This window comes from Schistocerca serialis, chromosome 7, assembly GCF_023864345.2.
Source record: "Schistocerca serialis cubense isolate TAMUIC-IGC-003099 chromosome 7, iqSchSeri2.2, whole genome shotgun sequence".
NCBI lineage: Eukaryota > Metazoa > Arthropoda > Insecta > Orthoptera > Acrididae > Schistocerca > Schistocerca serialis.
The window spans coordinates 213,932,743-213,953,038 of record NC_064644.1 but is presented as its reverse complement, the minus strand read 5'-3'; the positions used below and the strand labels follow the sequence as shown (position 1 = coordinate 213,953,038).

General features: G+C 43.0%; 1 protein-coding gene across 1 annotated transcript in view; it reads left to right on the top strand.

Annotated features, from left to right (window-relative positions):
- Nucleotides 1-20,296, top strand: part of LOC126412458 (WD repeat-containing protein 48) — a 169,623-nt gene that overhangs the window by 128,296 nt on the left and 21,031 nt on the right. Inside the window, exons 9-11 of the mRNA XM_050082066.1 lie at nt 7,112-7,214; nt 10,236-10,398; nt 10,481-10,672. Of these exons, the coding sequence (XP_049938023.1) occupies nt 7,112-7,214; nt 10,236-10,398; nt 10,481-10,672 (458 nt within the window). The remainder of the gene's footprint in view (nt 1-7,111; nt 7,215-10,235; nt 10,399-10,480; nt 10,673-20,296) is intronic.

Genomic DNA, 20,296 nt, shown 5'->3' with positions numbered 1-20,296 from the left:
AAGCAGTTTGTTTTGTGAAAAAGGCACTTAGCTGAGAAAGGATAATGCTTTCGAATATCTTGCTAAAAGTGGGAATTAATGATATTGGTCTATAGTTGGAGACTTCTTCCTTACCTCCCTTTTTATACACTGGTTTCACTACACTCATTTTTAGAACCATTGGATACATGTTTTCTCTAATGCTGCAATTAATCAGGTGAGTAAGAGGTTTAGAAATTTCTTTTAAGCATGCTTTAATAATACCACTGGATATGCCATCCCATCCAGATGAAAATTTTTTCTTTAGCATGTATATTGCCCTGCGGACCTCCTGCACATTCACTTCCACAAATTCAAATTTGGGACACTGGGTGAGATGGCACCGGATCTCTATCTGTGAATCTGTAATATGTGTTGATTGTTCACCAGAAATGTAGTAGTTATTAAAAATATTACATATAGTATCTGGGTTTTTTATAATGTTACCATCATGTCTTATACTGAGTGGTTCCAGGTTCATCTTGTTGGGACCTTTTCGGTATTTGTCAATCAGCTTCCAAGATGTTTTGCTTATGTTGTCAGACTGTTCTATTGTTTTGCTGTTAATCTGCTTCCTTGGATTGACAATTTCAGTTTTAAAAGTTTGCTTGGCCCTATTGTATTTTTCCTTGAAAACCTGCATAGTTGTAGATTTATAAAGCTGGTTTAGATCATGTACTTGCTGCCTGAACCTAATCAGAATTGTTGGGAGTTTTAGTCTAGGATTACTTCCATTTTGACAGTGTTTAACTACCTTCTGGATTTCTCTGACTGGACAGCTGTATTCATAATGATGCAATAGGGTTGTGTAGAATTCATACCATTTCTCATCCGACCCTTTTACCTGGTACTCAGAATCCCATTTCTCATTCGCTAGTTTGTCTTTAAGAGCATTAATATTTGAAGTATTCAGCATTCGCTTCTGTAGCACAATTTTTATTATTTTAGGCACAACTGAATTTTTGTATTCTATCACCTGACAGAAATGGTCAGAATAAAGAAAATCTAAGTTACTGTAATTTACCTTATCTATAACATCTTTGTTGATTATAGCATAATCTATTCTAGCAGATACAGTTGCTCCTGGAAATAAATGGGTAGTTTTGCTGTTACTATCGATACATATCTTTAAACTGAATCCACACCAAATTAACATGAAGCTACTCTATTGTTTGGGCATATAAAATAACATATTAAACACCATTTTGTTTTTGATGAAACCACAGGCCCTGGGTGTTTTATGGACAGCTTGATGGGTAGTCTATACAGGGTATTTGTTTTAACTTGAGACAACTAAATATCTCAAAAGACAATGCATTGTACAAAAGAAAAGTATTTTCAAATGGGAACCCCCATTTCTATTGTATATTCAGATGATGTTGTTGTTGTTGTTGTTGTTGTTGTGGTCTTCAGTCCTGAGACTGGTTTGATGCAGCTCTCCATGCTACTCTATCCTGTGCAAGCTTTTTCATCTCCCAGTACCTACTGCAACCTACATCCTTCTGAATCTGCTTAGTGTATTCATCTCTTGGTCTCCCTCTACGATTTTTACCCTCCACGCTGCCCTCCAATAATAAATTGGTGATCCCTTGATGCCTCAGAACATGTCCTACCAACCGATCCCTTCTTCTGGTCAAGTTGTGCCACAAACTTCTCTTCTCCCCAATCCTATTCAATACTTCCTCATTAGTTATGTGATCTACCCATCTAATCTTCAGCATTCTTCTGTAGCACCACATTTCGAAAGCTTCTATTCTCTTCTTGTCCAAACTATTTATCGTCCATGTTTCACTTCCATACATGGCTACACTCCATACGAATACTTTCAGAAATGACTTCCTGACACTTAAATCAATACTGGATGTTAACAAATTTCTCTTCTTCAGAAACGATTTCCTTGCCATTGCCAGTCTACATTTTATATCCTCTCTACTTCGACCATCATCAGTTATTTTGCTCCCCAAATAGCAAAACTCCTTTACTACTTTAAGTGCCTCATTTCCTAATCTAATTCCCTCAGCATCACCCGACTTAATTAGACTACATTCCATTATCCTTGTTTTGCTTTTGTTGATGTTCATCTTATATCCTCCTTTCAAGACACTGTCCATTCCATTCAACTGCTCTTCCAAGTCCTTTGCTGTCTCTGACAGAATTACAATGTCATCGGCGAACCTCAAAGTTTTTATTTCTTCTCCATGAATTTTAATACCTACTCCTAATTTTTCTTTTGTTTCCTTTACTGCTTGCTCAATATACAGATTGAACAACATCGGGGAGAGGCTACAACCCTGTCTTACTCCCTTCCCAACCACTGCTTCCCTTTCATGTCCCTCGACTCTTATAACTGCCATCTGGTTTCTGTACAAATTGTAAATAGCCTTTCGCTCCCTGTATTTTACCCCTGCCACCTTTAGAATTTGAAAGAGAGTATTCCAGTCAACATTGTCAAAAGCTTTCTCTAAGTCTACAAATGCTAGAAACGTAGGTTTGCCTTTCCTTAATCTTTTTTCTAAGATAAGTCGTAAGGTCAGTATTGCCTCACGTGTTCCAGTGTTTCTACGGAATCCAAACTGATCTTCCCCGAGGTTGGCTTCTACTAGTTTTCCATTCGTCTGTAAAGAATTCGTGTTAGTATTTTGCAGCTGTGACTTATTAAGCTGATAGTTCGGTAATTTTCACATCTGTCATCACCTGCTTTCTTTGGGATTGGAATTATTATATTCTTCATGAAGTCTGAGGGTATTTCGCCTGTTTCATACATCTTGCTCACCAGATGGTAGAGTTTTGTCAGGACTGGCTCTCCCACGGCCGTCAGTAGTTTCAATGGAATATTGTCTACTCCGGGGGCCTTGTTTCGACTCAGGTCTTTCAGTGCTCTGTCAAACTCTTCATGCAGTATCATATCTCCCATTTCATCTTCATCTACATCCTCTTCCATTTCCATAATATTGTCCTCAAGTACATCGCCCTTGTATAGACCCTCTATATACTCCTTCCACCTTTCTGCTTTCCCTTCCTTGCTTAGAACTGGGTTTCCATCTGAGCTCTTGATATTCATACAAGTCGTTCTCTTATCTCCAAAGGTCTCTTTAATTTTCCTGTAGGCAGTATCTATCTTACCCCTAGTGAGATAGGCCTCTACATGCTTACATTTGTCCTCTAGCCATCCCTGCTTAGCCATTTTGCACTTCCTGTCGATCTCATTTTTGAGACGTTTGTATTCCTTTTTGCCTGTTTCACTTACTGCATTTTTATATTTTCTCCTTTCATCAATTAAATTCAGTATTTCTTCTGTTACCCAAGGATTTCTACTAGCCCTCGTCTTTTTACCTACTTGATCCTCTGCTGCCTTCACTACTGCATCCCTCAAAGCTACCCATTCTTCTTCTACTGTATTTATTTCCCCCATTTCTGTCAATTGCTCCCTTATGCTCTCCCTGAATCTCTGTACAACCTCTGGTTCTTTTAGTTTATCCAGGTCCCATCTCCTTAAATTCCCACCTTTTTGCGGTTTCTTCAGTTTTAATCTACAGGTCATAACCAATAGATTGTGGTCAGAGTCCAGATCTGCCACTGGAAATGTCTTACAATTTAAAACCTGGTTCCTAAATCTCTGTCTTACCATTATATAATCTAACTGATACCTTTTAGTATCTCCAGGGTTCTTCCATGTATACAACCTTCTTTCATGATTCTTAAACCAAGTGTTAGTTATGATTATGTTGTGCTCTGTGCAAAATTCTACAAGGCGGCTTCCTCTTTCATTTCTGTCCCCCAATCCATATTCACCTACTATGTTTCCTTCTCTCCCTTTTCCTACTCTCGAATTCCAGTCACCCATGACTATTAAATTTTCGTCTCCCTTCACAATCTGAATAATTTCTTTTATTTCATCATACATTTCATCAATTTCTTCGTCATCTGCAGAGCTAGTTGGCATATAAACTTGTACTACTGTAGTAGGTGTGGGCTTCGTATCTATCTTGGCCACAATAATGCGTTCACTATGCTGTTTGTAGTAGCTTACCCGCATTCCTATTTGCCTATTCATTATTAAACCTACTCCTGCATTACCCCTATTTGATTTTGTGTTTATAACCCTGTAGTCACCTGACCAGAAGTCTTGTTCCTCCTGCCACCGAACTTCACTAATTCCCACTATATCTAACTTCAACCTATCCATTTCCCTTTTTAAATTTTCGAACCTACCTGTCCGATTAAGGGATCTGACATTCCACGCTCCGATCCGTAGAACGCCAGTTTTCTTTCTCCTGATAACGACATCCTCTTGAGTAGTCCCCGCCCGGAGATCCGAATGGGGGACTATTTTACCTCCAGAATATTTTACCCAAGAGGACGCCATCATCATGTAATCATACAGTAAAGCTGCATGCCCTCGGGAAAAATTACGGCTGTAGTTTCCCCTTGCTTTCAGCCGTTCGCAGTACCAGCACAGCAAGGCCGTTTTGGTTATTGTTACAAGGCCAGATCAGTCAATCATCCAGACTGTTGCCCTTGCAACTACTGAAAAGGCTGCTGCCCCTCTTCAGGAACCACACGTTTGTCTGGCCTCTCAACAGATACCCCTCCGTTGTGGTTGCACCTACGGTACGGCTATCTGTATCGCTGAGGCACGCAAGCCTCCCCACCAACGGCAAGGTCCATGGTTCATGGGGATACTAAACAAAAAAAAAGAATGGTTTTACCAAGCCATTGTTTTCTATTCATGATAGATGAACAACAAATGTCAAATATGTGTCTTTTTATACTTAAGAACTGATGCACTTGATTCTGCATTTCATTTATAAAGTAAATGTAAATCTTTATGTTCTAATGGTTGATATTTATGCTCAGAATTTAGTTTAGTGTTGCAAATTTGATTGTACAGTACAATACGGCTGTCAGTTTCAAAATATGGTTAGACACTACATTTAGTGTGATCCAAGAACGGTTGCAATAGTTCCCATTGGGATGCTTGATTTTGATTGAGTCCCTTTTCCTCTCACTATTGCGCTATGTGATGCCACTGAGTCCCCTTGCCTTTCACCATGAAAGTGTTTGATTTTTGTGAATATCCATGGTGGGTGCACCTGTCGCTATCAAGTCACGAACATTTAACCTTATTACAATGGTTGTAGTTTGTATTCCACTAGTAGCCACATAGCGGTCAGCACGAAAGTTATGGCAATAGGGTGAAAACACACACCAAATTCAGCCACCCTGATGGTGGGTTTCTAAAGTGGCCACCAAAATCCAGCATTTTGATTGTTTGGGGACTCACTGCAATGAACCTCGTACAGAATAAAAACCGCCTTACCATACAAGAAACTTATTTGCCAGAAATGTCAATGTGTAGCTATGTTGTTTGTACTGTACAATCACACTCACAACATCTGAGGAACCTCTCAACATTAGTATCAACTATTAGAACACAAAGGTTTACATTTACCTCATAAATGAAATGTAGAATCAAATGCGTCGGTTCTTATTTGCAAAAACAGGCATGCTTGATATTTGTCATTTACTGTGCTATCTACCACAAATGGGAAACAGTGGTTTGGTTAATGATATGTACTTTTTCTTCTGTCTCAGCATTTGTTCACTGTAACTACTCCCTTCGTCACCCAATTGGGTTTGTACATCTTTCATTTTCTGACTTGTCTATTTTTCACTGTTCCCTTCCCACCTCTGTTACGTACAATGTACTTAGCTTTACTTACCTTTGACTCGTGTGATGTTTTAGCAGTGATCTCTGTGTTGCATATTACCCTATCTTCCAAATTTAAGCTCTCAGGTGTTCAAATCTCATCTGGTGCATTCTCCAGCAATCAGTCTTTCCTTCCTATCCCATCCGGCAAGTCTCCCCTGACCCATCGCTCTAGGTGATTTTTCTAAGCTCCATTTCCTTTCCTAAACCTCTCCGGTCCTTTTCCTTTACCCGTCTTCCTTCCCTAAAGAGGAGGAGCCACTGTGTCCGAAAGCTTACATAAGTAAAAACTTTTTTTGATGTGTGTGTTCTCCTACCACCATTTGATGAGTACATTTTTTTATCTATCCTGTTATGTCATATGTATTTTTTGGCATAGAATCCAAATATGCAATAAAAATGAGAGGTTCCCAATTGAAAATACTAAGTTGATTCCGCCCACGAAGGAGGGGTGGTTAGGTTGTGACTAATTGTAGCGTAGAAAGATGTCCCCTTTACTAATATTAAGTTTTCACCTAGAACATTTTTTTTTTGTACGTGATGTGACATTTTTGAGATATTGAATTGTCTCATGTTAAAACAAACACCCTGTATATGCTATTCCTCCCCCCCCCCCCCCCCCCCCCCCACACACACACACACACACACACACACACACACACCTCAAAAGATAGCAGAAATGCATGTGATGACACATGGGAAAAATACCTGGTGCACTGAAATGTATGAGTGCAAAAAATTATTTTATAGTTAGAGGCCAAATATTTCAGAAGAGTTATTTGTTGGGACCAAAGGTTTCTGAAGATTTATTTGCTGTGAATGTCTTTCACACTAGTAATATTTTTCTTGTGTAAATCATGTCTTCACCATTCTACCCTTTCCTTTTTCATGTTACATAATCAGTTGAGTTTGAGAAGCAGGGAGGCAGTAATGGTAGATTGAAGCTTTGATCCAGGCTGAAAGTGTGTGTGTGTGTGTGTGTGTGTGTGTGTGTGTGTGTGTGTGTGTGTGTGTGTGTGTAAGTTAAAATTGGCAGGAATGGTATCCAGTTCCAGTGCACTGTTTTATTCATTCAGCAAGACTTATAGTAAAACACTCTCAGCTTATGATTGTAGGATTTAGTCTGGAAACAAATTATAGGCTGTATAAAAGGAGAGAGGGGGGGAGGGGGGAGAGAGAGAAGTGTAATTGAGTAGGAGGTGGCAAGGTAGAAGAATTAATTAGCAATACTGCAACTAGTAGTTTCAGTGAGTAACATAAAATGATATATACAGCTGAATTGTGCTCATCAACCTTGAATACTGTCAAATTGCAACTGTTTCATGAGTACCTGTGATTGTTGTCGTCTTTGATGGATTTGACATCATTGCTTTTTTTTTTCAGATGCTTACCATTCATTTGGGGCAGGATGAAAATGACTGCTTTTCGGCATGGGTTTCAGCGAGAGAAGCAGGGCTTGCACCAAATGACACAGTTGATCAAAAAGGTAATTTGGATAGAACAACGAGAGGGCTTTACAGACTGGCCAACTTGGATTTTCTTCGGGCTTATGGGACTCTCATACATATAGGAATCTCAGTGTGCGGAAACAGACGTCCTGAAGTAGTGCAATGCAACTCTCAGAATCACTCAGAATAATCAACTTTGAAGTTTCTCATGTGCTATTAAGTGCAAAACATTTCTGTTTTTGCTACCAAATGGCCCTAACCTTAACCATATCATCACTGGTTTGATTCACACTTGGAGGCAGATTTTTTACTTTTATTTGAATTCAATATTTATTAATAAATCTAATTGCTGATTAACAAATATTGTGAATCACAATTTTTTATGAACACATCTGTTATTTTTAAGTATTATTCTTGTGGAAAATTGAGTAGTCTTAATTAAAATTTGGTACAAAAACGGGAAACATCAAGTAGAAATTAAAATACATTTTTGTTTCTAGAGCTTATGAAACTACAAGCATTTTATTAAAAACACAAATTTATTTTTAAAATATATTTAATTTACCATGAATATGCATTTTTCATGTAACTGCTAACCAAAAATGATATTTGGATTAAATATTGGTTAACATTGATATTTGTTCGTTAATACATCAATTTGATAATAAATGTGATTTCAAATAAGAGTTAAAACATTTTTGTGGCAGGAATCAAACTAGTAATATTGTGCTTATGAGACCAGATGCTATTTATTTGGCTACAGGCAATGCCGTCAAATTGCTTGAATTGTTTTATGCTTAACAGCAGTTGGAGTAGTCAAATTTTTAAGCTTGCTCTAATTTTTGAGAATTGCATTGTGCTGGTTTAGGAAGTTGCTGTCCAGGTGCCAAGCTTCAAATCCCATAAATAGACAGAAAACCAAATGGGACAGGTCTGTAAGGTCTCCTTGTAGATATTACAAAGAGGAGAGGAAGTGTTATTATTTCGTAAGGAATTATGGAGTAAATAACCAGCAGGTGATGCTGACAGTCACTTGGCTGTGTTTTTCTCCTGTAACAGCATTGATATCTTGTATAGTTATAAAAGGAAATGTCATAAAATGGTAATACAATTTTACATAAAATTAGCAACCTGCCCCAGCTTCACATGAGGAGCACTAAACATCTACAGCCAGACTACTAATCTGACATAGAGGTAATTTTGTTCACTGGCCACTGTGTAGATTTATGATTAAAACTCAGGGAACAACTTTAGGTAACTGAACATTATCGCTTTCATACAAATTCAACAATTTGAGTAGCACATGCCAGGGAAGTTCTCAGGAGCCACAAGTGTTCTGCATTCCATATTTAATTGGCATTTGGAGTGTCATCTTGTGGCAAGATGAGAGTTGTGAGCTGTTGTGCTACCCATTCCAACTGACCGCAGCACCACTTCAGCAAAAGCAATGGCCCCTTCTCAGCTGCCTAACTGCTGAACTTGTAGTGTTGTCTGCCTGACTGCGAGCCAAGGCAAGTTGCCAACAGCGCTACTGCAGTTCCAGTCCAGCATGGGCTACATCTTCTGTGTGAGCTTTTCCCACATTTCCCTTCACACTTTTAAATGTAAACCCTATACAAAAATCTATTCCTTTTAGTGTAATACCTGATACGTTCTGCAGCACAAGACGTTTCAGATGTTGGCAGTAGCTCCCACTGGCCTCCTGGTAACAGGAACTCAGATTGTCATGGTACTGAAGTTCGCCAACCTGCCACTTATCTCCTGCACACTGCTAGATGACAATAACATCATTTTCATAGTAGTGGGCTGGGGGCAGTCTTTAATTCATCATAAAAGGTAGATCACATAGGCGTCCTTGTAGCAGTTCCTCATGTCAGCCTGTTGCTGCAGTCGGATGGCCTTATGCCTATCTCTTGTTCACCACTGGGCATCACTCATAATGTTTTCATAGCGGTGGGGTTCTTTAATTCACCATAATTCAGCCAGTTTGAACAGAATATTTATAAATTACATACACAAATCTTTCTTGTGAATCAGTCTTATCTGTTAGGGAAATCCGCATTACATTCCCTACAGTAGTTCCTGATATTAACATGAATGCATAGTCATAGTCAGAAACCAGAGTTGGGAACTTTAATTTCAATGTGTGTAGGTAGAAGATAGATGTTCAGAGAGAAACTATGAGGAAAACTGTTTTTCATTCCCTTTCATATAGATACTGATAGCAGTACTCAATGATTATTTTCATTATGGGCAACTTCCAAACAAACTGATGAAGTACAGTGTATAATGTAACCACATTTACTTGTGCAAATGTGTGCCATCTGTAGCAGTGCCTAGGTCAAATCTGGTTGAAAAGTGGTTGTCTAAAATTGGCTTTTTTAAATGATGGGGTCCACACCAGGTTTGCAGTCCAAACACTTTAATTGCATTTTGTTGTTGGATAACCTACTGTTTATGGCCTGGTTGAGTTTCATTTATTTGAATTTACGCACAGATAAATTTTAAGCTATATACTGCTCTCTGCCGTATAACTATATTGTTCGAGTGCAGTAACCTAACACTGAAGTGTTTAAACACAATTATTAATGTGTGGCAAGTAAACTGTTAACATAGTCTCTGAATGAAGTTCTCAAATCACTGTTCTTAAAATCTAGCAGTCATATTTATAAAACAGACGACCTGCAAAGTAGGTAACTATTGGAAGTAATGCTGTTCATATTCCAATGCTATTGTCACTGTTAGCAGAAGGCATTATTGCAGATCAACACAGTTCGTGAAATTAATTACCAGTTCACAGGCAGACATTAAAAAAACAATCACAGTATAAACTCTTGGCACCTTCTATGACGTGTGGTTTGTGCTAACTCGTCTGCATATATTGTGTAGTAATTTTGATCACAGGCCTAGCTCGTATCACAACCTTCCGCAGACTGACTAAAATAGCTTCCAAAATTTTCCTTTTATAAGTTTCTAATAACTTAACCTACATTCAGCTATTGTTACTTGCTGTACTTTTGAATTATCTGTTTATAAGTCACCTTACAATGTTATTCCAGTGAACTATGGCAATTTACTTCTGCAAGCTTTATTAGAACATTGGTGGAGACCACTGCAAGTTGATGAAGATGCAGAGTGTCACCCTGATCAAGCTGGAGGTGGCCAGAGTCAGGGTGGCAATGAGTACTTTTCTGTGCCAGGACATACGCCAGTTATCTTCAGGTAAGGAGATGATTTTCATCTACCAAGGAAGGTAGCAGCAATTTGAAAATCTTGCAATGTACTAATCATTACAATTTTGCAGTGAAGTAGGTGGTCGCACGCTTTACCGTTTGTTAGTACGTGATGCTGGTGGGGAAACTGAAGGAGTTTTACTCAATGAGACAGTACCGCCATGGGTGAATGATATTGTTGTTGAGAAAAACTTGCCAAAATTTATTAAAATACCATTCTACCTTCTTCCCCATGCCACATCAGGAGTAAAAAGTCTAAAAAAGTAAGTATTCTGTAATAAAATTTAAAAAAACTTAGTGACATGTAACTCGTAATGGGAAGGAGATAAAATAATCATCTATATACACTGAATTTTAAGTTTGGGCTGTAGGGTGTATCAAAGAAACAGTCTCCATCTTTTCAATTCATATAAGTTAATTTTGTCAAATTTTTAGGATTAAATATTCAGCGAAATAGGCATCTTGTCAATGGTAAAAGTGACAGTCATTAAAGAAAATGACACGGCTTCTTCCAAGAATGGTTCTGCTTCTGGTGGGATAGAATACCTAAGCAGTAAGGGGTAATTTGTTGACACATGGAACAGGACTTTCCTCTGATTCTTTCACACACATTTGATCCACAGACCAAAGGGTTGGGATAAAGGGTGGCACACACGTATTTCTTCAGATTTTGACAGAATACTTCACTGGTATTTACAGTAAGGACATAGAGCATTATATTTCTCATTTCAGAAAGCAATGAGAGGTAATCAAAGCCTGACATTAATTTTATATAGTAGTTTGTTCAAAGTGGTTGCTACGTAATAATAAGTGCTGCTTTGAAGCCATTTTGTAGCCATGTGGAGCAATAAGGGGGCCATAAGCGAAAACATGAAGAAAATCTGTTTGGGTGCAAGGTGAGGCAGGCATTTTGTATCTGCAAAAATCTTTTTACACATTATGCGTATTGGTAGAAGGAGCTGCTCATTATTACAAATATAGCATCTGTGGGAGATAGACCTCTAGAGAAGGGACTGCCTGTACCTAGGGGGCCATTATCACATGTGGCTAGACTGCATTGACGATCCTCTTCAAGAGCTGATGGTACCAACCATGTCTTGTGGTTTTGTTGACCAGGCTTCCGTGATTGCATTATCACCTGTCAGTATATAGAAAGACTTGCAAAAACAACTGAAAGTAAGATCTTTGAGCAATTTGACATTTAATTTAGTTAAGTAGGGTTGTGAGTAATAGTTGGAACTTTACCTCTTGAGTTGTGGTGATATCCTAGTATCCATTACCCCTCACCAGTCTTTGAATATGGTTCGGGGTGTCATTTTTCACAGGGACCTGATCCTTCAAACTGATGACTGACTCCAGTGGAATCTGATATGGCAGCGCATTTATTTTGTGCTAGCCAGCTATTCTATCTTATTCCAATTTTAACCATATTGTGATTGCAGTTTTACAGTTTTCTCAAGCGTGCACGTATGTGCATGTGTGTATGTACATAAACTTATTCCTGTCTTTTTCTGCTTTTAATAGTCATGTGTGTTACTGAAATTAAAGCTACTTCACAGTTGATTTCCTTCCTTTCTGTTAATAGGCAAAGTTTATATCAGTACCAGTTCACTTTGCAATAGCCATATGGTATAAGCTACCACTTACATAGACATTCAAATTTTCTTCTTTGTTTCATTTCCTTGAACAACCAGACCATAACCACCACTAACAAGAAACCCCCTCCCCAGGGGGCTTATGCTTATTTCATGAGTTTGAGTGGTGCGGATGGAACCCTGAGCTATTGCGGCCCTTTATTCCATTCCAGGCTGCAATCCCTTCCCTACACTCCTCCGACCCAGTCCTCCCTCCTGCTCCTCCGTCCCCTCCTTCCCCTCTGTGCGCGTCCACGCTTACGTCAGCCCGGCTACCCTCCTGGTTTCTGGTTTTCTGTCCAGTTTTTGTTCTTCTTGCTTTTTTTCACTTTTCCTCTTCAATGTTTTTGGTTTCCCTTTGGGGTTTGACCTCCCCTTTTAGATTTTCTCTCTGTAGTGTGAGCCAACTGGAGAATAACACCTTCATTATTGTCTTTGGCTCATAGCCTTACCGCATCTTCCATCGTTTCTTCGACACTTGTCCTTTAACACTATATAGCTAGCACGGTAGCCAGTCTGTGCAGTCAGGTCATTATATACCCACTTGATTAAGCCCCCTGACAACAGAGCTGCTACCTCCCCTTGTATGCCTAAACTCCCGGCAGCAGCCTCACTGGCAGAAAGCGCTTGCTGTGGCTGTGTGGTGCTCACCGGGAGAGCCCTTGATCGGAGTGAGGATTATAGGGCGGACACTTTGCATATGAAATCTATAAAGCACCAAAAAACAGACTGTTCTTTTACAGCAATATCATTAATTGGGAATGGATCCCTTTTAATGCTGCTTCTTGTAACCCTGCTGCCTTCCCTTTCCTGGCTATCTCCTGGGAGGAGGGCAAGGACCACCAGCTAATGGTGAAACCCTTTCCTTGCTATCTGATGTGCACAAGGACACACAGGAATACTTTCACTGTCACCAAGTCATAATTTTTTTGTAGAAACTATCGACGACATGATTGGTGAAGTGTTTTCTGTAAGATGTAGTCAGGTTCACTGTTGATCAAAACTATTGCTGCCAAATTTGTTGCCCTTCATTCTCGTGATCTTGTGGTGATATCCCAGTGTCCATTACCGCTCACCAGTCTTTGAATATGGCTTAGGGTGTCATTTTTCGTAGGGACCTCATCCTTCAAACTGATGAGGAACTCCAGAGGAATCTGGCATGACGGCACATTTTGTTCAGCATGTGCAGAAAAGCCATAAGGACAATTGCATTGATACCGCCACCTTTATTCTGACATTTGAAGGGACTACCCTCCTGGGGAAGGTCAAGGTTATGGTATATCAGTCTGATGTGAATCCGTACGTCCTACCACCCTTGAGGTGTTTCTGGTGTATTTGTTGTGAGCACACATCTTACAGATGTACAATGACCCTTTGTGCAGTGAATGTAGACTCCGACTCCGTGAGCGGAGCTCCTTTGTTCCACTGCCCATGTGCGTTACGTGTTGCACCCATTGCTCTCCATGGTCGTCAGATTGCCCAGTTTATAAGAAGGAATCGTCCATCCTACGCAGAGGCTCATCACTCATCAGAAATATGACTGTCTTCACCCTGCATATGACATCTACATATGCCTGTGTTAAGTCCCCTTTTCCCCTCCTCCCTTCTCCTTGTCCCAGTCCCATCTCCCTCTTGTCTCCCCTCCCTCTTGTCTCCTCTCCCTTTGCAGTTGCCACACCACTCCCCTTACCCCGCCACCGGGATATCACTCCCTGGTGTCCCCCTGCGGGTCCGGGGTAAGAATAGGCATGAGATATTCCTGCCTGTTGCAAGAGGCGACTAAAATGAGTCCCTCCCCCTGAAGGGGGTAGTTTGCGCCTGCGCCCGGAGACAGATGGTTCAACGGCTTACATTTGTGGTCATTTTGGTTTTTTGTTTATTCTGGTTTCTTCCTTCCCTTGTTTGTTTCCTTTCTTTGTCCTCCTCCCTCTCTCACTGTCTTCCTTACTTTTTACCTTGCCTTCTTTTCCTTGCCTTCTTGTCCACCCTATGGTCTCCGCCTCGGCGTTTGAGACAGTCTATCCTCTCTCTCCCTCTCTCCCTTTTTTTCCTATTCTTCTTTCCTCCCTGTGCGTGCCTGAAGGCTGACCCACGCGTTCGCACGTGTAGCCGGTGCCGGGGTAAAGCGTAATTCCCCGCCCTGGGTAGACAAGTAGGGCCTGTGTGTACCCCCTGGTAAAGGCCAGGCCCGGGGAGGGGTGATTGCCTGAGGTGACACCTTCCGACCATGCCGATTGGTCCCTCCGTCCGTTTCTCAGGAGGTGTGACCTGAGGTGTAAACATTCACCTAAGGTGGGAGCGCCCTCCGAGAGGGTCCCCACAAGGAAGGAGCGCGCCATCGGAGACGCTGGCAATCATGGGGGATTCATCCGCAATGGATTTCTCTTCTTCTTCTCTCTCGACTTCTGCCCAAAAATGGAAACTTGAACAGCCACCAGTGACAAAAGTACTACCACCTGCCCCAAAGTTCCTCGTAGTTTCTAGATCTGAGGACAGAAAGGATTTTTCATCTGTCAACCCTTTCGTTATTCAGAAGGGCATAGATGCCATAGCCGGACCTGTCAATTCTTGTACCAAGATGCGTAACGGTACCTTGTTGTTGGAAACTGAGAGCGCCTTTCAGGCACAAAAACTCCTTCGGGCCACACTCCTGTACACGTTCCCTGTCCGGGTGGAGGCTCACCGCACTTTGAATTTGTCGCGTGGTGTGGTATCTACTAGATCACTCGACGGATTGACTGATGAGGAGATTCGGTTTTTCCTCGCTGAGCGGGGCGTTACAGCTGTCCATAGGGTCATGAAAAAAATCGACAATGACCTTGTACCGACCCGGACACTTTTCTTGATCTTTGATAGTGTTCAGCTGCCGTCGTGCATCAAAGCAGGCTATGAGGTTATTTCTGTTCACCCCTATGTCCCGACACCTATGCACTGCTACCAGTGTCAGCGTTTTAACCACACCCGCCAGTCTTGTTCTAATGCGGCTAAATGCGTCACTTGTGGCAGGGACGCCCATGAGGGTGACTGTCCACCTCCGTCTCCTCATTGCATGAACTTTCCGGGTGACCATGCAGCGTCTTCTCACGACTGTCCCATCTACAAGGATGAACGCTGTATACAGGAAATTCGGGCCAAAGAGAAAGTGTCCACCTCGGCTGCTCGCAAGCTTTTTGCTAGTAGGAAGCCCACACTGCTCCCAGCAGGGAAATACAGTATCGTCCTCGCCCTTCCAGGGAGGTATCGAAGCAGACATGCGATCTGACCTTTAGCGCTACGGTTGTCCGTTCGGCCATTGCTAAGATCGCCCAGTCAACGTCTCCTCTTCCTCCCATCACCCCTAAGACACAAGCACCTTCATCAGCTTCAGCCAAGACTAAGACCCAGAAGTCAGATGCACGGGCCTTCAAAAAGGAACTGTCCCATGAAGACTTCTTACGAACCCCGAACTCCCAGCCATCGACTTGTACTTCGATTAAATGACCTTCCAAGAAGGCAGGCTCATAGGAAGAAAAGTTCTCCTTCTCCGCCACGGCGTGTTTCTTCTCCTGCGCCACCCAGCGGTTGCCGCCCCAGGCCGTCCCCCGTTTCGCCTGGCCGCACCGCTGCTAGCCGAACATCTGGCCATTCACCGGCGGAAGAAGCTCCCCCTCCCGACCATCTTAACATGGTGGCCGACGAACCTATTGAAAAAATTGACGATGACTCTCCACCTATTGATAGCGGCAGCAGTGCTCGCTCGAAGCCAGGCCCTCAGCGGCCTTCGAGGTGACCCCTTCTTGCTTCTCGTTTTTCTTCTCATGATGGCACTTCTTCATTGGAATATTCGCAGCATTCGCTCCAACCGAGAGGACTTAAAGTAGCTGCTATGCTTGCACTGTCCACTCATAGTAGCTCTCCAGGAAACGAAGCTACGCCCATGCGATCGTATTGACTTGGCACACTGTACCTCTGTGCGTTTTGACCTACCCCCTGTGGCAGGTATTCCGGCTCATGGAGGGGTTATGTTGCTGGTCTGGGATGATATCTACTACGATCCCATCACATTGCACACCGATCTGCAGGCAGTTGCTGTCCGACTTACTCTCCCCACTTTCACATTTTCCATTTGTACTGTTTACACTCCATCGTTGTCTGCCATTACTAGGGCAGACATAATGCAAATTATTGCTCAGCTACCTGCACCATTTTTGTTGACTGGAGACTTCAGTGCCCACCAGTGCCCACCATCCCCTTTGGGGCTCTCCAGCATCCTGTCCGAGGGGCTGCCTGATAGCAGACCTTTTCAACCACCTCAATCTTGTCTGCCTCAATACTGGTGCCCCTACTTTTCTTTCAGACACAACTCTCACCTATTCCCATTTAGACCTCTCTATATGTACTACCCAACTTGCACGTCGGTTTGAGTGGTACGCCCTTTCTGATACGTATTCGAGCAACCACTTCCCTTGTGTTATCCATCTCCTGCATCATACCCCATCTCCAGGCTCAACTAGTTGGAACATCTCCAAAGCAGACTGGGGGCTCTTCTCTTCCAGGGCGACATTTCAGGATCAAAACTTAACAGGCTACGATAGTCAGGTTGCACACCTTACGGAAGTCATTCTCATTGCTGCTGAATATTCCATCCCTCATACTACTTCTTCTCCACATCGCGTACCGGTACCCTGGTGGACCGCAGCATGTAGAGATGCTATACGTGCTCGTCGACGTGCTTTACACACCTTTAAACGCCACCCTACGATGGTGAATTGTATTAATTCTAAACAATTATGTGCGCAGTGTCGTCGTGTTATTAAAGAAAGCCAGCTGGGCTGCTTTCACAAGCTCCTTCAACAGTTTTACTCCTCCTTCTGTTGTCTGGGGTCGCCTGCACTGGCTATTTGGCACTAAAGTCCACTCACCAGTTTCTGGCTTGGCGGTCGCGAATGATGTCCTTGTGGCCCCTGAGGATGTCTCCAATGCCTTTGGCCGATTTTTCGCAGAGGTTTCGAGCTCCGCTCATTACCATCCTGCCTTCCTCCCCCGAAAACGGGCAGAGGGGGCAAGGCCACCTAACTTCCGCTCCTCGAATCATGAAAGTTATAATGCCTCATTCACCATGCGGGAACTAGAAAGTGCACTTGCCTGGTCACGGTCCTCCGCTCTGGGGCCTGATTCTATTCACATTCAGATGCTGAAGAACCTTGCTGCTGCGGGTAAAGGTTTTCTTCTTCGTACTTATAATTGCATCTGGATTAAGGATCATGTTCCCACATGCTGGTGTGAATCTATTGTTGTACCAATTCCTAAGCCATGGAAGGACAAGCACTTGCCTTCCAGTTATCGACCCATTTCCCTTACCAACTGTGTCTGTAAGGTGATGGAACAAATGGTTAACTCTCGTTTGGTTTGGCTGCTCGAATCTCGTCGCCTACTTACCAATGTACAATGTGGATTTCCTAGGTGCCGCTCTGCTGTTGACCATCTGGTTACCTTGTTGACCTTCATTATGAATAACTTCTTGCAGAAGTGCCAGACAGTAGCTGTGTCCTTTGATTTGGAGAAGGCTTGCAACACCTGATGGAGGTGGGGGGGGGGGGGGGGGGCATTCTCCGCACCATGCATACATGGGGCCTTTGCGGTCACCTCCCTCTTTTTATTCGTGCAATTTTAATAGATCGCAAGTTCAGGTTACGTGTGGGTTCTGTCCTGTCCGACGCCTTTCGCCAGGAGAATGGGGTGCCACAGGACTCAGTTTTGAGCAGCGCTCTCTTGCCATAGCGATCAATCCAATAATGGATTGCCTTCCAGCTGATGTATCAGGTTCCCTTTTTGTGGACGATTTTACTGTCTACTGCAGTGCGCAGCGTACATGTTTCCTGGAGCGCTGTCTTCAGCATTGTGTTGACTGTCTTTACTCCTGTAGTGTCGCCAGTGGCTTCCGTTTTTCTGCCGAAAAGACGGTCTGTATTAACTTCTGGTGCTACAAAGAGTTTCTGCCACCGTCCCTAGCTTTTCAGTCTCGCTGCTCTCCCATTCGTGGAGACAACAAAATTTTTAGGACTTACATTTGACAGGAAACTTAGCTGGTGTCTGCATGTGTCATATTTGGCTGCCCATTGTACCCGTTCCCTCAATGTCCGTGTTCTCAGCGGTACGTCGTGGGGTCCTACATTTGACAGGAAACTTAGCTGGTTTCCACATGCGTCATATTTGGCTGCCCATTGTACCTGTTCCCTCAATGTCCGTGTTCTCAGCAGTACGTCGTGGGGAGCGGATCGAACCGTCCTACTTCGCCTATACCAGTCGATAGTCCGCTCAAAGCTGGATTATGGGAGCTTTGTATACTCCTCCGCACAGCTGTCCATCTTACACTGCCTCAACTCTATACAACATCTGGGGTTACGTCTTGCGATCAGTGCGTTCTATACTAGTCCCGTCGAGAGTCTTCATGCTGAAGCCGGTGAATTGCCACTAACCTACCCACGCGACATACTGCTTTGTCCGTATGCCTGTCGGCTATTATCAGTGCCCTACCACCCATCTTATCGTTCGTTTTTTGACGAGTCTCTCGACCATCAATACGGGTTGTATGTATCTGCCCTGCCACCCCCTGGAGTTCGCTTTCGTCGCCTCCTTCAGCAACTTGATTTTCCACTCTCTGCAACCTTTAGAGTGGGCGAGAGCCAAACTCCACCTTGGCTCCAGGCTCAGGTTCGTGTTCATCTTGACCTCAGCACGTTCCCAAAGGAGGTTATCCCAGCTTCGGTATACCGCTCGCGGTTTGTCAAACTTCGTTCGAAGTTCATTAATACGATCATCATTTATACAGATGGCTCTAAGACCAATGATGGTGTCGGGTGTTCTTTTCTTGTCGGGGCATGCAGTTTCAAATACCGGCTCCATGACCATTGTTCGGTCCTCACAGCTGAGCTATTTGCCCTCTATCAGGCTGTTCTTTACATCCGTCGCCACCGACTTTCTGCTTATGTCATCTGCTCTGATTCCCTGAGCACCATCCAGAGCCCCAGTGATCCGTATCCGGTTCACCCTTTTGTGCACCAGATCCAACACTCTCTACAGCAGCTGGCGGATGACGGTTCTCTGGTTACCTTTATGTGGGTTCCTGGTCATGTCAGTATCCCTGGGAATGAAGCTGCAGATGCTGCGGCCAAGGCTGCGGTCCTCCAGCCTAGGACAGCTTCTTGTTGTGTGCCTTCATCTGATTTTAGCAGGGTCATTTGTCAGCACATTTTTATCTCTGTGGCATGCTGATTGGTCTACACTTATTGAAAACAAGCTTTGGGCCTTGAAACTTCTCCTCACGGCTTGGACGACCTCTTCACGCCTTCTAGGCAGGAGGAGGTCGTTTTGGCCTGGTAACGGATTGGACACTGCCGGTTCAGCCACTGCCATCTGCTGATGGCTGCGCCAGCGTCGTTCTGCCCATGTGGGCAATTGCTGACGATACGCCACATTTTAATGTCCTGTTCATATTTTAATACACTGCGCATTGATCTTGGCCTCCCATATACTCTGGATGAAATGTTAGCGGATGACCCAGGAGCAGCTGCTCACATTCTCCATTTAATCCTCTTGACAAACCTGTCTAAGGACATTTGATTATGCTGTTTTCTTTTAATCCCTTGCCTGTTAATGTGCCTTTTATAGTGTTGTCCTTTTTAGTTGCTGTTTTAACATTGTGCCTTGCAGTGCATTCATAATTTAGTCTGGGCGCTAATGACCACTGTAGTTGTGCGCCCTAAACCAAAACAAAACAAAACAAAACAAAAAAAAAAAAAAAAACCTCCCTGGTGTCTTCCAGACCTGCTGCCTCGCTTTGGCCACACGACCCACAGTCCGTGCTCTCCCTCCATTTCAGATCTTGGTGAGGCCTTCTCTCTCCCCTGGCCCTGCCCTCCTCAACCTGTGAAGGAGGAGGGGAAGAAGAAGAAGAAGAAGAAGCATAGTAAGTCCCAGGACAAAGCCCCTTCAGTCCCAATTCCCCTCTCGTGACCTGAGTCTGACTTCTTGTTTATGGATGTCATCTCATTCTAGTTAGTGACGGGATGACCAGCTTTGAATCACTCGCCTTCTGTTTGGATGCCTGTTCTGTGCTTATTCAATGGAATTGTAACTGATACCACTATCACCTTCCATAGTTGCAATCCTTTATTTCCTTTTGCTCTGCAGCTTGTGTCATTCTACAGGAATCTAATTTTACTGATGATCGCTCACCATCCCTTCGTGGGTTCCATGCTTTCTGTTGAAACC